At 34.6% G+C, this 15,409-nt stretch overlaps 4 protein-coding genes across 6 annotated transcripts; 3 read left to right on the forward strand and 1 right to left on the reverse strand.

The window, feature by feature from the left end:
- Nucleotides 1–45: 45 nt before the first annotated feature.
- On the reverse strand, nucleotides 46–1,777 carry LOC103837019 (probable prolyl 4-hydroxylase 7). 2 transcript variants are annotated; one of them, XM_009113349.3, is made up of 7 exons: nucleotides 1,525–1,777; nucleotides 1,355–1,441; nucleotides 1,231–1,288; nucleotides 1,033–1,137; nucleotides 891–948; nucleotides 644–819; nucleotides 46–580 (listed from the first exon to the last, which is right to left on the reverse strand). In XM_009113349.3, the coding sequence occupies exons 1-7, from the start codon at nucleotides 1,626–1,628 to the stop codon at nucleotides 218–220; spliced, it is 951 nt and encodes a 316-aa protein (XP_009111597.1). In that variant the 5' UTR covers nucleotides 1,629–1,777; the 3' UTR covers nucleotides 46–217. The 2 variants fall into 2 exon arrangements, with proteins under 2 accessions (XP_009111597.1, XP_033136950.1); XM_033281059.1 differs by having other exon boundaries at nucleotides 1,231–1,441.
- Nucleotides 1,778–1,998: 221 nt separating this feature from the next.
- LOC103837020 (60S acidic ribosomal protein P2-3) lies at nucleotides 1,999–3,053 on the forward strand. Its single transcript, XM_009113350.3, has one exon. The coding sequence runs from the start codon at nucleotides 2,539–2,541 to the stop codon at nucleotides 2,878–2,880; it is 342 nt and encodes a 113-aa protein (XP_009111598.1). The 5' UTR covers nucleotides 1,999–2,538; the 3' UTR covers nucleotides 2,881–3,053.
- A 667-nt stretch (nucleotides 3,054–3,720) lies between these two features.
- Nucleotides 3,721–7,147, forward strand: LOC103837021 (AAA-ATPase At3g28510). 2 transcript variants are annotated; one of them, XM_009113352.3, is made up of 2 exons: nucleotides 3,721–6,020; nucleotides 6,721–7,147. In XM_009113352.3, exons 1-2 carry the CDS (start codon nucleotides 5,351–5,353, stop codon nucleotides 6,828–6,830), a joined length of 780 nt encoding a protein of 259 aa, XP_009111600.1. In that variant the 5' UTR covers nucleotides 3,721–5,350; the 3' UTR covers nucleotides 6,831–7,147. The 2 variants fall into 2 exon arrangements, with proteins under 2 accessions (XP_009111600.1, XP_009111599.1); XM_009113351.3 differs by having other exon boundaries at nucleotides 5,118–7,147.
- A 5,440-nt stretch (nucleotides 7,148–12,587) lies between these two features.
- Nucleotides 12,588–14,550, forward strand: LOC103837050 (AAA-ATPase At3g28580). The gene has a single exon (XM_009113373.3). It carries the CDS (start codon nucleotides 12,783–12,785, stop codon nucleotides 14,331–14,333), a length of 1,551 nt encoding a protein of 516 aa, XP_009111621.1. The 5' UTR covers nucleotides 12,588–12,782; the 3' UTR covers nucleotides 14,334–14,550.
- Nucleotides 14,551–15,409: the final 859 nt, after the last annotated feature.

The following is a 15,409-nucleotide window of genomic DNA, read 5'->3' on the forward strand; positions in this document are numbered from 1 at the left end:
TTAAGTTTTGCTAAAACTATGAACCATGGGGGAACATAACTGAAAAAGAGACCAGAAAAGCTTATTAGGAAGATGATTATCCTTTAGTATAGTTCTGAAAACTGTTTCCATCTATTAACCAAAGGTTTTGCTACCTTCAATGGCGAAAACCGGTTTTTTCGCTATACAAAAATCTTTGATCCTTTAGTAAAGAGCTCTCTCATTATACTTTTATTTCTTAAGAAGAGCAAACATTGCAGCTCTTTCTGCAATAACCATGGTCAGTGTCTGAACCCACCATGTAAGTTGGATTCTTCTCGCACTCCCCTGCCTTTGCCCACTTAGAGCAGCTCTCATTCTCGTCCACACACCCAGACGTCTTGTTAACCACTCTGTCGAACGACTTAACATGAATCCATCTTGTTGCTGACCATTTCTCTCCTTCAACCACCGGACAACTACCATGCAAGCTGCTCGGATCTGTGGTTGCGTTCAGATGAAGATTGAAGAAGAGCAACGCGTCCCCTTTCACAGGCTTCACTGCATAGCCTTCCTTGGCACACTCGGTCCAGGTATCATCTTTTGGTTGATTTGTTGCTCCCTTTTGAAGAACGTTTTGTGATCAAAAGCCAACTCAAGAAATGAAAATCAAATGAGTTCTTACCTCCCACATGGGGAAGACTGTCTCTCCTCCTTTTTTGACGTTGGACAAGTACATCAACACAGTGGCGATCCTATGACCACCGAGCTGTAGGTTCACCTCGTCGTGGAAGTAGTCAAAATGCGGTTCATACTTTTGACCGTTCTCATAATGTAGTATCTGCATTGATTCTCCATTTTCTGATTGACAAAGAAGAGATGAGTAAGAAACCAAAACTAGAAAGCTATAGATATGTCTTGTACAATAATACCCTCAGGGAGAAAGGTCCATGCGGCAAGCCTTGACTCCACATTAGATACTATCTCATCCTGCACATACACCACCATTCAAGCCCTTAGCATTACTGTGATCATTCTCAGAAGACAAGACAATGTTCTGAAGTGGAAGCTGACCTGTTTTTTGGAAAGGAACATTCCAGAGCTTGTGCGTACTTCACTCTCAACGCTCTCACCAGAGTCATTATCCGCAACCATAGACTTCTCAAGCTTCCCTTTCGCCTAAAACACAAACAAAGTTTCTCAATTTCAGACACAACACGAAAACTTATTAAAATAAATAAAAAAGATGTTTTTTTGAATTTTTGAATCTACCAGTTTGATAAAATGGTCACATTCCTCATCTGAGAGAAACCCTTTGTATAAAAACACCCTGCGGAAACATAAAGTCACATACTTTGCTCTCAAGATCATCATAAAAATCAAAACTTTGACAAACCTTGGAGTCCAAGAGAGCTGAGTGACACGAGTTGGATCAAACACAAGAGAGGAAGCACTCGTCTTCTGCTTTATCACAGACCCATCTCTGTCCCCAACAACAACAAAGAAAGAGACAATCTTTATCAGTCAACGACGATCGAATCCAACCATTAGAGAGGAGGAGCTGACCTGTTACTCCATCGAGGGAGGAAGCGTATCGACGCGGAGGAAGCTCGAGGGAGGATCAGGATAAGACAGAGGGAAAATGCGAGAAAGCTCCGAGGATAATCCATTCCGTAGAAGAGAGACTTTTCTTGAGGAAGATCAACGTAATGAATTGTATAATCTTCTCAATTGTTAACCCCTCAAGAATCTTTTAATTCTCAATTTGTCTACAATAGTTTTGTGATTGTTCGATTTAGTCCTTTTTTTATATACAGTATTAATGACGGTAACTGAGCAGCGCCCATTGTATTTGTTTTTTTTCTGCCTCTGTTTTTAATTAATTTTGGTAGATTCTTTCAACTCTCTTTTACCAGACAGCATTTAATTTTTTGCTGTTGACAAACCATTAAAGCATTCTGATTGGTACTAGACAAGAATCTGTCAACAATTAATTTAACATAACTGGTATTCTATTTGTTTTTTATAACTGATATTTAAAGTTAATGCACACATATTAAAAAAATAAACATATTAAAAATATCAATTTTATAAATTTATCTTAACTACATAAAATAGCATTGAATAAAATTAATTTAACCAAAAAATACAGTATTATTTAATTGTTCATAAATATTAAACAATATTGAATTTTATCTAAACTAATAAGAATTTTATCTAAACCAAAGAAAACTAATTAGCCATTTTTAAATTTATATATCTAATTCAAAAAGCTTCAATTTTATAATTAATTTAAAAATATATAAATATAATTATCTTAAGAAATCAAATTAAAATTTATGAATGCCGATAGTCTAAAGTCGTTCAAAAAAAAAACTACTTTAAGCCCATTAAAGGCCTGTAACTATTATAGGTAGGATTTATCGCTAGGGCCCATTTACGGCTCTCTTTCGTGTAACGTACGTACGTACCCTAAAATCTCTCTTATTATGAGGCCATTGACTCCTTTAGTGTCGTGTTTTTACAAACCTAGCAGTCACTGTCGTGTTTTATCGTTTGTTCCAAGTTGCTAGGAGAAAGATGAAGGTTGTCGCTGCTTTTCTCCTCGCGAAACTAGGTGGAAACGAGAGCCCAACCAAAGATGATTTGAAGAACATCTTCGAGTCCGTTGGCGCTGAGTTCGACGAGGTGAAGACAGATCTCTTCTTTTCCCTGGTGGAGGATCACGACTTGACGGAGCTGATCGCGGTTGGGAGGGAGAAGATGGCGGCACTCTCATCCGGTGGTGCAGCTGTTGCTATGGTGGCTGGAGCTGGCGGAAACGCTCCTTCCGCGGCTGAGCCAGTGGCTGAATCCAAGAAGGTTGAGGAAGAGAAAGAGGAATCTGACGATGGTGAAGGCATGATGAGTCTCTTTGATTGATTCAGTTTGTGATCTTATCTGATTAAGTACTATGGTCTCGTATGGTTTAAAAGTTTTAATTTCTAGGGGGTTTTGTTGGATTCTATGGATTATTCAGTGTTTAAGACCTTTAAATATACTGTGCATGGATCTTTCTTATGCTTCTTAGTCATGCTTATGATTCTAGTATGAAATTAGTTCTGAATGCTATTAATTGTGACTTTGATAAATCATGTCAAAAGTTGTTTATGGTCACGAATCATACATTTGAGTAGTTACGTTTCAGTTCTTTAGTTTAGGGATAATTATCTAAGAACTTATTCGATCAAATCTTCTCTATGAGTTTATGTACAGTATGTGGAGTGAGAAGTTGATTTTAACTTTTCATTTAAGTACGTACCAAAAGAGATAAATTGGCTTTTTAGTTAAATGTGTAACAAAGAAATGATTAACCAAAGAGCTCTAAATTGAGTAATATATATACACAACCTGACAGCTGAGTGTTTAGGATGTTTATCTTGTTAGTATACATAATCATTCTGAAGAGAACTGTCATCTTAATCTGTCAAGTATTCGATTTTGAAAGTTGCACTTGAAACAATCAACATGTATATTACAAGTCCTTGATACGGGCACTGGTTTCATGTAGTTTGTGATAGTACCTCTCAATCTTAGGAAGTTATGAAACAACCACTAATTAACCAGTTTTCTCCTCACTACCACTTAAGCTTCAAGTTATGAAACTTAAGTTTCTGTAAAAATACTAATAAAACTCTGTAAAAATACTAATAAAGTTTCTGTTTAATTAACCAGTTTTTAATCTCAAATTTGAAGGTATCATGGAAAATACTCTAGTTTCTGCCATTACTGCCGAATTTGAAGGTATCATGGAAAGGTTCAAGATTTTTGGTTTAGTCTGGTTCGGATACACTAAAATTGATTCCAATTTGTAATATTTGGTTTTAAGCTAGAAAATCTTTGATAAATCTAATGAGTTTATGAATAAATTTTGATCCGGTCTCGGTTAAAAGTAAAACATACGTCTTGGGATATGTTTGAATTATGAAGTCACCGTTATTCTACATACCCCCAATATTTTATAATACAGAGATTCCATTTTAATCTTAGATCATGATGTATTATTCAAATGACATCATACCAAAGAAGAAAGCATAGCTAAGCATGCTGCTCTAAGCACACCCGTACATACTAACAAAAAGTATACGACATCAACAAGACGATACAGTTTCACATTTATGCAATTAGCATTTTGACAATGGTGTTGTTTGATTAGTTAGGTTATTAACCGTAAATCATTTTTAAAGTATTTAAATAATTACATTTACAGCAAATAATTGTATTTTCTTATCGTAATTTCGTGAGTATATATAGTCCATATGGTGGTTGGTGATTGATTATTATTTCAGTATGTAAAAAAATGTTTTTATGAAATTAAAATTTATTGATCTTTCTAAAGAATGATGGTCATTGTGTAACTTTTTTTTGTGAGTACATAATCCGTCTCTGTGTATATGTCATCCTATTGCTATATTATTTCGTTCAAAAACTGTATGAGTAATGACTAATCAGGCATGGAGCATACATAATGGTGATTTTTCACCAAGTTTCTGTAAAAATACTAATAAAAGGTTATCTAAGTCTTGTAAAGCTTCGAAAACTTTTTCATTTAATTTGTATTTTCAAACATTTTCCATACGAAAGAAACTCGATGGAAGACAACTTGTTAACATTTTCTTCATAAAGATTGACAAGGAGAGGAAGCTCAACTTGTAGACGAAGGTCTATTATTTTACCACAGTTGACTAGAACAAATAAAATATCAACGAACAAAGCAATAGAATAATGATTTCGTCAAGAAAAAAATGACTTGTGACTCATACTTGACTGAATTTTTGTATCTGAAAAATCTTTAAGTGGCTCCTCGCAAGCCTCTATAAACAATTTTCTACACCCTTCACCTAATCCTAGAAACGAAGATCGTAAACGACAAAGCCTAGTGACGTTATTTATAGTAATAAACCCTAAAAGTATATTAAAAGGGTCCGAGCCTTGGCCACTGCAGAATTTACATATGGGTTGCAGCATCCGAGACCGAAGACCGTTACACGGTGAGCCACATGGTGATGTCCTGGCAGCGTCCATGCTCACTTCAGTCTCTAGTCTGGACCACCTCGGTGGGGTCAGGATACTCGGTTAGCAAAAAAAAAGTATATTAAAACTAGTTAAGAAACAAAATAATCGTAACGTTCCACAACATAATAATATTCTAAATATATATGGTCAGTTTCCTTTAAATTAATCAGAGGTTTCGTGCAACCTTCCTCGCAAGCTCGAGAGTACTATAAGTAGAACGTAATAAAGCAAAATGAAACCAAACCAGAGAGCACACTAGCCAAGTCTCAAAACACACAAAAAGCTATTTCGTGCTACACAAGCTACTAGTTTCTTGATTTCACAAGAAACCAGGAAGATGTTTGAAACCGGAGCAATATGGGGTATAACCGGCACGACCGTAACGAGCTTTATGTTCATTTGGGCTATGTACTCACAATACGTCCCACGCCATCTCCGAGTCACCGTGGAGAAATACGGCTACAAGATGGTCGGATGGGTCTCTTTCTACGTCCACATCAAGTTCACAGAGTACACAGAAGAAGGTCTTAAGAGAAGCGATAACTACGACGCCATACGCAACTATCTATCCACCAACTCAGCCGCTCGTGCGCAGAGGTTAAAGGCTAACGAGTCAAAAAACAGCAAGTCCTTGGTGCTTAGCATGGACGACCACGAGGAAGTTGAAGATGAGTTCAATGGTGTGAAGGTGAAGTGGTATTCTAACGTGAAAGTGACTCAGACTCAGTCTAACTATGGTCGAACCAGCTCGGACGAGAGGAGGTTCTTCACGCTTACTTTCCATAGGAGACATAGAGGGATGATCATTGAGACATATCTTAATCATGTGATAGATGAAGGCAAAGCTATAGGGTTGAGGAATAGAGAGAGGAAGCTTTACACTAACAACTCAAGCTCAGAGTGGTATCCCTGGAGGTCAGGGAAGTGGAGCAATGTCCCTTTCCATCATCCCGCGACATTCGAGACTTTAGCTATGGATCCTGAGAAGAAAGAAAGGATCAAGAAGGATCTGATAAAGTTTAGCAAAGGGAAAGATTATTACAAGAAGGTTGGGAAGCCATGGAAACGAGGGTACCTCTTGTTTGGTCCCCCCGGGACAGGGAAGTCGACGATGATATCCGCGATAGCGAACTTCTTGGACTATGATGTTTATGATCTTGAGCTAACCACCGTGAAGGATAACTCCGAGCTGAAGAAGCTGTTGCTTGATACAAAAGGCAAGTCCATCATTGTGATTGAAGACATTGATTGCTCTCTCGATCTTACGGGGCAGAGGAAGAGTAAAAAGGAGGAAGATGAAGAGGATGACGCGGAGAAGAAGAAGGAAGCTGAGAAGAAGGAGAAGAAAGAAGCTGAGAAACTTAGTAAAGTGACACTCTCGGGGCTGTTGAACTCCATTGATGGGTTGTGGTCAGCTTGTAGTGATGAGAAGATTATTATATTCACAACTAACTTTGTGGATAAGCTTGATCCAGCTTTGATAAGGAGAGGGAGGATGGACAACCATATTGAGATGTCTTATTGCAAGTTTGAAGCATTCAAGGTGTTGGCTAAGAACTACTTGGAGATTGAGTCACATGAGTTGTATGGAGAGATAGAGAGATTGCTCGAGGAGACCGACGTGTCTCCTGCTGATGTTGCGGAGACTTTGATGCCGAAGTCTGATGAAGATGATGCAGATGTTTGCATCAAGCGTTTGGTGAAGACTGTGGAAGAAGAGAAGGAGAAGGCAAAGAAGTTGGCTGAGGAAGAAGAGAAGAGTAAAGCAGAGAAGGAAGAGAAGAGGAAGAAGAAGAAAGAAGAGAAGAAGAAGATAGAGGAAGAAGAGAAGAAGAAGAAGACAGATGAAGAAGGCCAGAAGGAGAAAGAAAAGAAAGTGAAGGGCTCGGAGGAAAACGGCAAACTTTGAGTGAAGATCTTTCACCGAAAGTGTTGTACTTTGGCATAGTGTTGCGAAATGGAAATATTGTAAAACTTATAAGATTTTGTGTCTGGAAATAATACACAAAAATACCAATGGATTAGGCTTTTTTTTTTACCGATCATATCATTACAAAAATTTGTCCAATCTCATTTTGAAAAGGTTTTATTTCTATATTTTCATGTATGAATTATACATTAGGCTTCAAAAACCTCTCTATTTTCTCTTTATTTGAAAAGAAAAACAGAGATTAACATTTTACCAAAAAAAAAACAGATATTAACAAAATACGCAGTAGGTTTTGTCAAGTTTATGTATGTCCAAAACGATCATATTGCCATGGGAGATGATCATGGGAATAAGACCTTGCTACCTGATCTCCAAGAGGTCACTTATTCACTTATTCAGTTTCAATAATTCACAGCTATAAATAGTACATGGTTTAACTAATTACTAGCTTTTGACCCGCGCGTCCGCGCGGATGTATGTTCGATGTAATTATATGTTTTGTTTATTGTAAAAATATTCATGTTATTGTTTCATATGTTATTAGTTGTGACATTGGTGTATCTTGTTTATGTTGTTTAGTGTACATTTTTAAGCTTTGAGGTTGTATTGTTCTTATATTGTAATTTTTTTTTACTTGGTAAACTAAACATAAAGTGTATAATATTAGAACATTTATTTGAGATTTAATAGTTTTATTAAATAAGAAAATCTAAAATTTGTGATTTATAGCTTGTTTTAAATTTTTGCTTATATAGCTTTACAAACAATAAAATCGCTAGCAAATATACAAACAATTGGAAAAGTAACCCAAAAACATATAAAAATATGTATATCTCTATTAAATATTTACAAAGCCTAATTAGATGAATTGATTTGCGCCATTTTGTTATGGCTTTAAAATATTTATCATTTGTAACCGAATAAATAGTGGACCTGAATCACAAATCAAAATCTATGTAATTTTTTTTTTTTTGGGAAATAAACAGAAACACGTCTGCCCTGCTACCAGCTGCATTGATTTGAACATTTTTAATTACTCCCCATTTTTCAACTGGTATAGCATGCTGAACATGGTACATGTGTGTTCTTTTGCAACAGGCTTGGATTTTGTTTCCCTACAAAACAAAACAGAGGAAATATTAGTTTAGCTTGTTAAAGCAGTCACCTGTTATAACACAACAAATGTTTAGAAATATTGGTTTACCCATTAGTCTGTTAATACCATCTCAAAGGTATCTCTAGAAGCGGTGTTCATCTTGTAAGCACTTACCCATTAGTCTGTTAATACCATCTCAAAGGTATCTCTAGAAGCGGTGTTCATCTTGTAAGCACTTAACTTAAACTCGCTGATTATTTTTATAAGGCCTGAGTTTTGTGAGAGCATGAAAAGTAGTCATAGTAGATATTTTCGGAGGATTTGCGTTGAATGATATGGTGTTTAGATTATTAGGAAAGAGGTATATATAGCTAGTTAGGAAAGGTTAGAGTAAGTCAATATTAATATCTAAGATTTTGTTAGTTGTGAATTTTTAGTATTATATAGCGAATATCCTATACGATTTTATTCCAAGTTTGATTCTTTGCTTAACGTAATAAACGAATATAAGTTGAGAAAATTAAGATATTTTACGTGAACGGCAAGATTAAGCACACAAAAAGATTTTGTGGTAGTTGATTGATATGATATTTGTTATGAATGCTTAAATATATGAATAGATTAGTGGTGGGCTTTCGGGTACCCATTCAGGTTTGGTTCGGGTCTATTCGGGTTTCAGATTTTCGGGGTCAAAGATTTCAGCTCCATTCGGGTATTTCTAAGTTTTGGTTCGGGTTCGGTTTGGATCTTTGCGGGTTTGGTTCGGATTAAGATAACCCATTAAAATTATTTTTAAAATTTTAAAATTCATTTTATAATTTAAATTTCTCAAAATATACAAACAAAATAATATATCACATATAAATTTGAATAACATATATCAAAATACCTAAACTTAACATAATTTGATTTGGTTTGAATATTTGGATAAATAATCAGTAGATATTTCAAGTATTTTTGATGTTTTGGGTATATTTAAGCTATTTTATTCATTTACCTTTGACTATTTGTATATATTTTCAAGTATTTGAACAATTTAAAAATATCTTATATATTTTGGATGTTTTTAATAGAAATTAAATCTAAAATATATTTATATACAGGGTATACAAATCTATTTTGGATACATTCGGGTACCCGAAATACTTCGGTTCGGGTCGGATTCGGTTTTGGTTTTGGTTCTTTAGATACCAAAATTTTGAATCCGTTCAGATATTTAATCAATTTCGGTTATGATTCGATTCGGTTCTTCGGATTCAGATTTTTTTTCCCACCTCTAGAATAGATAGTAGAGTAAAAATTGTTTTCATAAACATTTTTAGTTGTTCTGTGAGTAAGAATTTGATTCCACGCTATAGGAATGTTGTATATATACTGTTTGGTCGAGTCTATAGGTTAAAAAAATCTTGACTAAATATTAGTCAAACATGATTTACACATTTTAAAAAGAATATATACATATCTTAAAATATTTAATAACAATTCTTTTTATTTTAATAGTTAATCAGTTAGGGTTGGTTAAGATAAGAGATTTAGATCTTGTACTATAAAATATCATACAATTAAGATGTTTTTTAAAAAAGAATTATTATATTTAGTCATACGTGATTTCACGTTTTGGAAATAGAATATACAAATTTTGAAGTAACACTAATAAATGTATTTTTACATTTCCATATTTTATTAGTTAATATTACCTTTTGAATAGAATGCATTTGAAGTTTGAAAGGAATATATATGCAGATTTTGTTTGTAAGATTGATATAGATTTGGTTATTGTGATAGCTTAAAAATAGGAGTCCTCTTTGGAATTTTTTTTTATATTAAGGTTCTACAAAATTAATGATATAGATTGTGTGTGCATCGAAAAATCTGCTGAATATAACATTCCAAATTTAGTATTTCATAAATGGTTCGGCTAAATAATATTAAAAACGTGGTTACACAAACCATATGTAAGTATGCAGTTTGGTATGAAAATCTTTTACAGACCACCAAATACAGATTATATACATATAATATTAATTTTCTTGATCAGAGTATATAATTGAAGTACACGTTTGGTTAAGTATTAGATGAAATATAGTAGACTTAATATATTATAATTTTATGTTATAGATTTGACAAACATGGTTCTTTATATTAGCAGTTTACGACTCTACAGCATTGGATAGATTGAATTTATGACGGCATTCAAATTTCTAACCGAGTTAAGGTTGGTTAAGGGAACACGTGATATTTGGTTAATTCAATTAATTGAATTAAGGTTGATTTGTAATGTTGTTAAATGAGTCAGTGGCATGCAATGGTAATTATTGTGGAAAATTAAGGGTTAAGTACATTTTGTACTTCAGTTTTAATAGTTTAGATTATCCTTCTTCTTTTTTGACTAAATTATCCTTCTCTTTTTTCAGTTCCACGCTAAGTGATCCTTCGGAATATCTCACATCAGTGGAGGGTGACCATCATGATAAATCCGAGTTATAACCATGCTTAGGTTCACTACCAACAACAACTCTGGTGCTGTTTTGGGTTCGGTACAACATCAACCTTCCCACTCCACAAGGATGGACATAAGATCCTTGGGTTTCATGGAAAATCCAGCAACATGCTTCATCAAATTGGGGTCCATGTTCTTCCCAGTCCATGACGAGAGTACTCATTGATTAGTCATAACGTTTGGTTCTAAAATATAAGAGGAAATGCCTAATGGCATATGTCTTCATTGGTTCAGTCGATCTAAACACTTTTCTCTCTCTTGAGAATTGATCTAAGAACACACTTTTATTGGTAAAATATTATGAAAAACATTTCAGTAATTTAGCTAATACTTAAATATAATTAATTTATATAATTATTATTCTTAAAAAGTATGAAGTATTAATAAAGAGACTAACGGCTTCAAAATTTCTTATAATAATATTTAAAATGAAAATACCTTTTCATACTTTTCATATTTCTTTGTTTTAAGAGAGAATTTCAAGTTTACCTCATATTTTATACCACAATTCATGTTTACTTTTATTAAAAAGATGTTTTCATAAATATCTTCTTCATTAAAAGGTAAAAGACCATGATATCCTTGTTTTATTGATATATAAATAAATAAATATATAGTTTTTGAATTATGCGTTTTCAAATTCGAATTTTTTTATAAAAATATTTTTTGATTTTTTTTTTCAGATTTTCTTTTTGAAATTCAAAATTCTTTTTAGAACTATTTTAACAAAATCATTTTAAATTTTAAATATTTATTTATATATTTATTAAAATTCTAAACACACATTCCAAAAATTCACCCTTCAAATATAAATCCTAAATCTAGATTAGTTAAACTTATGGTTATAAATTTCTGTTTATCTCTTTAAAACTAAAATATATGTGGTTAAAGTAAACTTGAAAGTAATATTAGTAATGTGGTAGTTTAAATATTTTCTCTTGTTTTAATGATGATATAATGTTTTAAATACTATCAGAGGTGCTCTAGATACATAACTACTCGAATGTCTCAGTCCATAATCTTTTTTTTTTGTAACTGGCATTGTCTCAATCCATACTTGTATAGCTGTATTAAGTATTCTCTTGGTCTAGTGGTAATGAAACTCTAATTGGAGTATCCGTTCTGGATTTGAGTTGTCTTTACCACTTTTTCGCTTATAACTGCGCATGTCCGGATAAAAAATCTCATGGAAATTAATTTGGACTTACTGCATGGAATCTCCACGGTCATTTAAAAAAAAGTATTTGGCGTCCTACGTTTAGTTAGACGTATTCTTTGATACTTTTACAAACGATGACACGAACGAGAAATCAGCAAATTATATCTATCATTTTAGGAAGCTTATTCTTCAGTTATTAATGAGAAAGTTGTTTTCTCATGTACCAGAATAAATAATCATTTTCTCACCGTTTTAAAACTTGTAAAATGGGTTATGTCTTAATATTTTTCAGGTTTTCCTGTTTGATCTTCTTTTCAAACATTCATAATGTTGATTCTTTTATTTTTAGATAGCGGTTTTACATTGTGATTTTTAATTGCTAATACGTATAATCATATGATATATATTTTTGAAATAAAATCCTGTCGTCATTTAGGCCTATTTAAGAGTTAAGGTCAAACAGTTAGAGACGTGACTAGTAGGTATTGTCTAATTATATTCCGAGTCGCCGATATACCTGTTATCTTGCTATCCAATATAAAAAACTTGTTCCTTAAGAAAGTTGGATATCAAAAAAGTTTTTAGTCCCACTACACGCTACTTTATCAAATAAACAATGCAGTAGTTCAGACTCTTTTTGGCATTGACTGGTAACATAGTTGTGGTGTCTATTCTTTATGGACCCCTTTTACTAAATTACATATTGTATAGCTCTAAAGAAAATTGATGGTGGAATCCGTGCAATTTCCATCTCTTTTCAGTTTTTGTTTTGTTACGGACTTCTTTTTTAATATTCGAACTTAAAAAACAATTCGTCATTAGGTAGTTTCCAAGTGATCTCACATATGCATACGCAGACAAAATTAACATAGTAATTCCTAGACTTTTCAAGTAAATTTATTAATATCTTGACATTATCACGTATGCGCATATTATAAATATTACGAGCCATCTCTACCAGAACCACATCTTCTTCCCCAGTATTATCCTTCCCTTCCGATCAAAATCTTAGATTAAACTCATCTCAGAAAGCTTATTTCTTACTCAAGAAGTATAAATAAACATATTCCAAAACCCTAAAAAAATGGCTACGATGGGTCAACTATGGGCTAACACAGGCTCTGCTCTAGCGACTCTAATGTTTGTATACACAATCTTCAAACAATGGTTCCCTCATGTCGGTGACCACTTTGAACCATTCTTTCAAAGACTATTCAGCCGTTTCTACCCTTACATCCAAATAACGTTTCACGAATACAGCGGAGAGCGTTTCCAGCGAAGCGAGGTCTACTTAGGGATCCAAAGCTATCTCAGCAAAGACTCTTCTTCTCGAGCCAAGAAGCTAAAAGCCAACACGACCAAAGGAAGCAAGTCTCTTGTCCTAAGCATGGATGATAAAGAAGAGATAACCGACGAGTTCGAGAACGTTACGGTCTGGTGGCAATCCAAGAAAGAAGGTAATATTAGGCAATCTTTTTCCTTTTACCCTGCGGCTGATGAGAAGAGATACTACATGTTGAGGTTCCATAGACGTGACCGAGAAGTCATCATAGAGAGGTATCTTGAGCATGTAATGAAGGAAGGGAAGACGATAGAGCTGAAGAATAGAGAGAGGAAGCTTTATTCTAATACACCCGGACAGAACCATGGGAACCAGACAAAGTGGAGTCATGTAACGTTTGAGCATCCAGCGACTTTTGATACTCTAGCTATGGAGGAGAAGAAGAAGGAAGAGATCAAGAGTGATCTCGTTAAGTTTAGTAAGAGCAAAGATTATTACAAGAAGATAGGGAAGGCTTGGAAGAGAGGGTATCTCTTGTTTGGACCGCCCGGGACTGGGAAGTCCACCATGATTGCCGCCATGGCCAACTTCTTGGAGTATGATGTTTATGATCTTGAGTTGACAACGGTTATGGATAACACACAGCTGAGGAGGCTATTGATTGAGACTTCTACCAAGTCTATTATTGTGATTGAAGATATAGATTGTTCTCTTAATCTAACGGGACAGAGGAAGAATAAGAAGGAGGAGGAGGATGAAGATGGAGACGACAAGGAGGCAATAGAGAAGAAGATGATGAAGAATGAAGGTGATAAGAAAGAGAGCAAGGTTACATTATCAGGGCTGCTAAACTTCATTGATGGGTTATGGTCAGCTTGTGGTGGAGAGAGGATCATTGTGTTCACTACAAACTTTGTGGACAAGCTGGATCCTGCTTTGATTAGGAAAGGAAGAATGGATAAACATATAGAGATGTCTTATTGTGGGTTTGAAGCTTTTAAGGTGTTGGCCAAGAACTATTTGGATGTGGTGGAGAGTGAGTTATTTGATGAGATAAAGATGTTGCTTGAGGTTGAAGAAATCAAGATGACGCCGGCTGATGTTGGGGAGAATCTGTTGCCTAAGTCAGAAGGGGAAGAGGGAGAGACTTGTTTGAGGCGTTTGATTGAAGCTTTGAAGGAGGAGAAGGAGGAGGCAAAGAGGAGGGTTGAGGAAGAGGTGAAGCAGAAGAAGGAAGAAGAGGAAGAGAAGAAGAGGAGGAAGGAGAAGAAAGCAGAGAAGGAGGCAAAGGAAGAGGAGGAGAAGAAGAAGAAGAAGAAAAAAATTGAAGAAAATGGTGACGCAGAGCATTGAATTTGAAGAAAAATCTATATATGTTGGTTTTATTTATCGTTCATATAAAGATTTTTGTCTCTTCCATCACATGAATAGCTTTAAAGAACATCACTTAGAGGCGTAGAAACAAATCAGTATGCTACAAACTTGCTGATTTTCTATATCAATAGAGAGCTATGATGAAGTAACATGAATTGTAATATATGGTTAATATGATGTAGAACCATTTATCTTATATTTTTGCAGGGAACATATCAAAATAAAAGGAGTAGAAACGTTATAGTAGAAGTGTAGAGCATAGTTGAAAACAGTCTAGATTGTCTACTGTATTTGCAATAGTTTATTAGAACCGGGGGGAAAGTGGTTACATCACATCTTTGTCTTGTTGCATACGTCGTGGAAAATGTGACAAAAGCTGATTTTTATTTATATATTTTTGGAACAAAGGAAGTTCACATGAAGATATATGGACGGAGAGGAGAGGAAAATGAGAATGACAAAACTCGGAAGTTTCCTAAAAGAAAAAGCTGCGTACGTCCGTAGCTTTAGTCATAGCGGTTGGAGATACTACTATAACTTTGCTAACGAATACTTTCTGAACATCTTATTTTCTACCTTAGATATAATATGGTTTTTTTTTTTTTTTTTTTTTTTTTTTTTTTTGATCACAAACTTACTTTCATTCATACTCAAACTTCATCACTACAATAGATAGAGGGAATTATCCATCCTCTTTGGCCATAAACATAGCATACAATACATAAATAAACTAAACAAGATAGGTCTTCAATCGAAGATGACAGCGAATTCAAGACGGTGCTTGAATGCGTCGAGGGAAACTTTCCGACAAAGTCGAACAGCGGAAGAATAGTCACATAGTGTGACGTTAAGGTCCAGATCTCATCAACGAGAAAACCGAAGTAATCTCGATTGCATCTTCAGGTCCCGTGGAGACCGCTACGCAAGATAACAAAACGATGAGGAAACTGAAGCAGACGCTGAGCAACGAGACCAAGGAAACTCCTCTTTCTATGGAAAGAAGATATGGTGGTAACAGTTTCTCCTCAAAGGAGGAGTATGATCGAATGAGGACC

Source organism: Brassica rapa, chromosome A09 (genome assembly GCF_000309985.2).
Source record: "Brassica rapa cultivar Chiifu-401-42 chromosome A09, CAAS_Brap_v3.01, whole genome shotgun sequence".
Taxonomy (NCBI): Eukaryota; Viridiplantae; Streptophyta; class Magnoliopsida; order Brassicales; family Brassicaceae; genus Brassica; species Brassica rapa.

What these genes read in the sequence shown, in the direction of transcription:
- LOC103837019 (XM_033281059.1), bottom strand. Translation starts at nt 1,628, where the DNA reads ATGGATTATCCTCGGAGCTTTCTCGCATTTTCCCTCTGTCTTATCCTG. An exon ending in TGTTCCTTTCCAAAAAACAG is followed by an intron (nt 949 to 1,032) that starts GTCAGCTTCCAC and finishes GTGTATGTGCAG; the next exon opens with GATGAGATAGTATCTAATGT. An exon ending in CAGTCTTCCCCATGTGGGAG is followed by an intron (nt 581 to 643) that starts GTAAGAACTCAT and finishes GTTCTTCAAAAG; the next exon opens with GGAGCAACAAATCAACCAAA.
- LOC103837050 (XM_009113373.3), top strand. Translation starts at nt 12,783, where the DNA reads ATGGCTACGATGGGTCAACTATGGGCTAACACAGGCTCTGCTCTAGCG.
- LOC103837021 (XM_009113351.3), top strand. Translation starts at nt 5,351, where the DNA reads ATGTTTGAAACCGGAGCAATATGGGGTATAACCGGCACGACCGTAACG.
- LOC103837020 (XM_009113350.3), top strand. Translation starts at nt 2,539, where the DNA reads ATGAAGGTTGTCGCTGCTTTTCTCCTCGCGAAACTAGGTGGAAACGAG.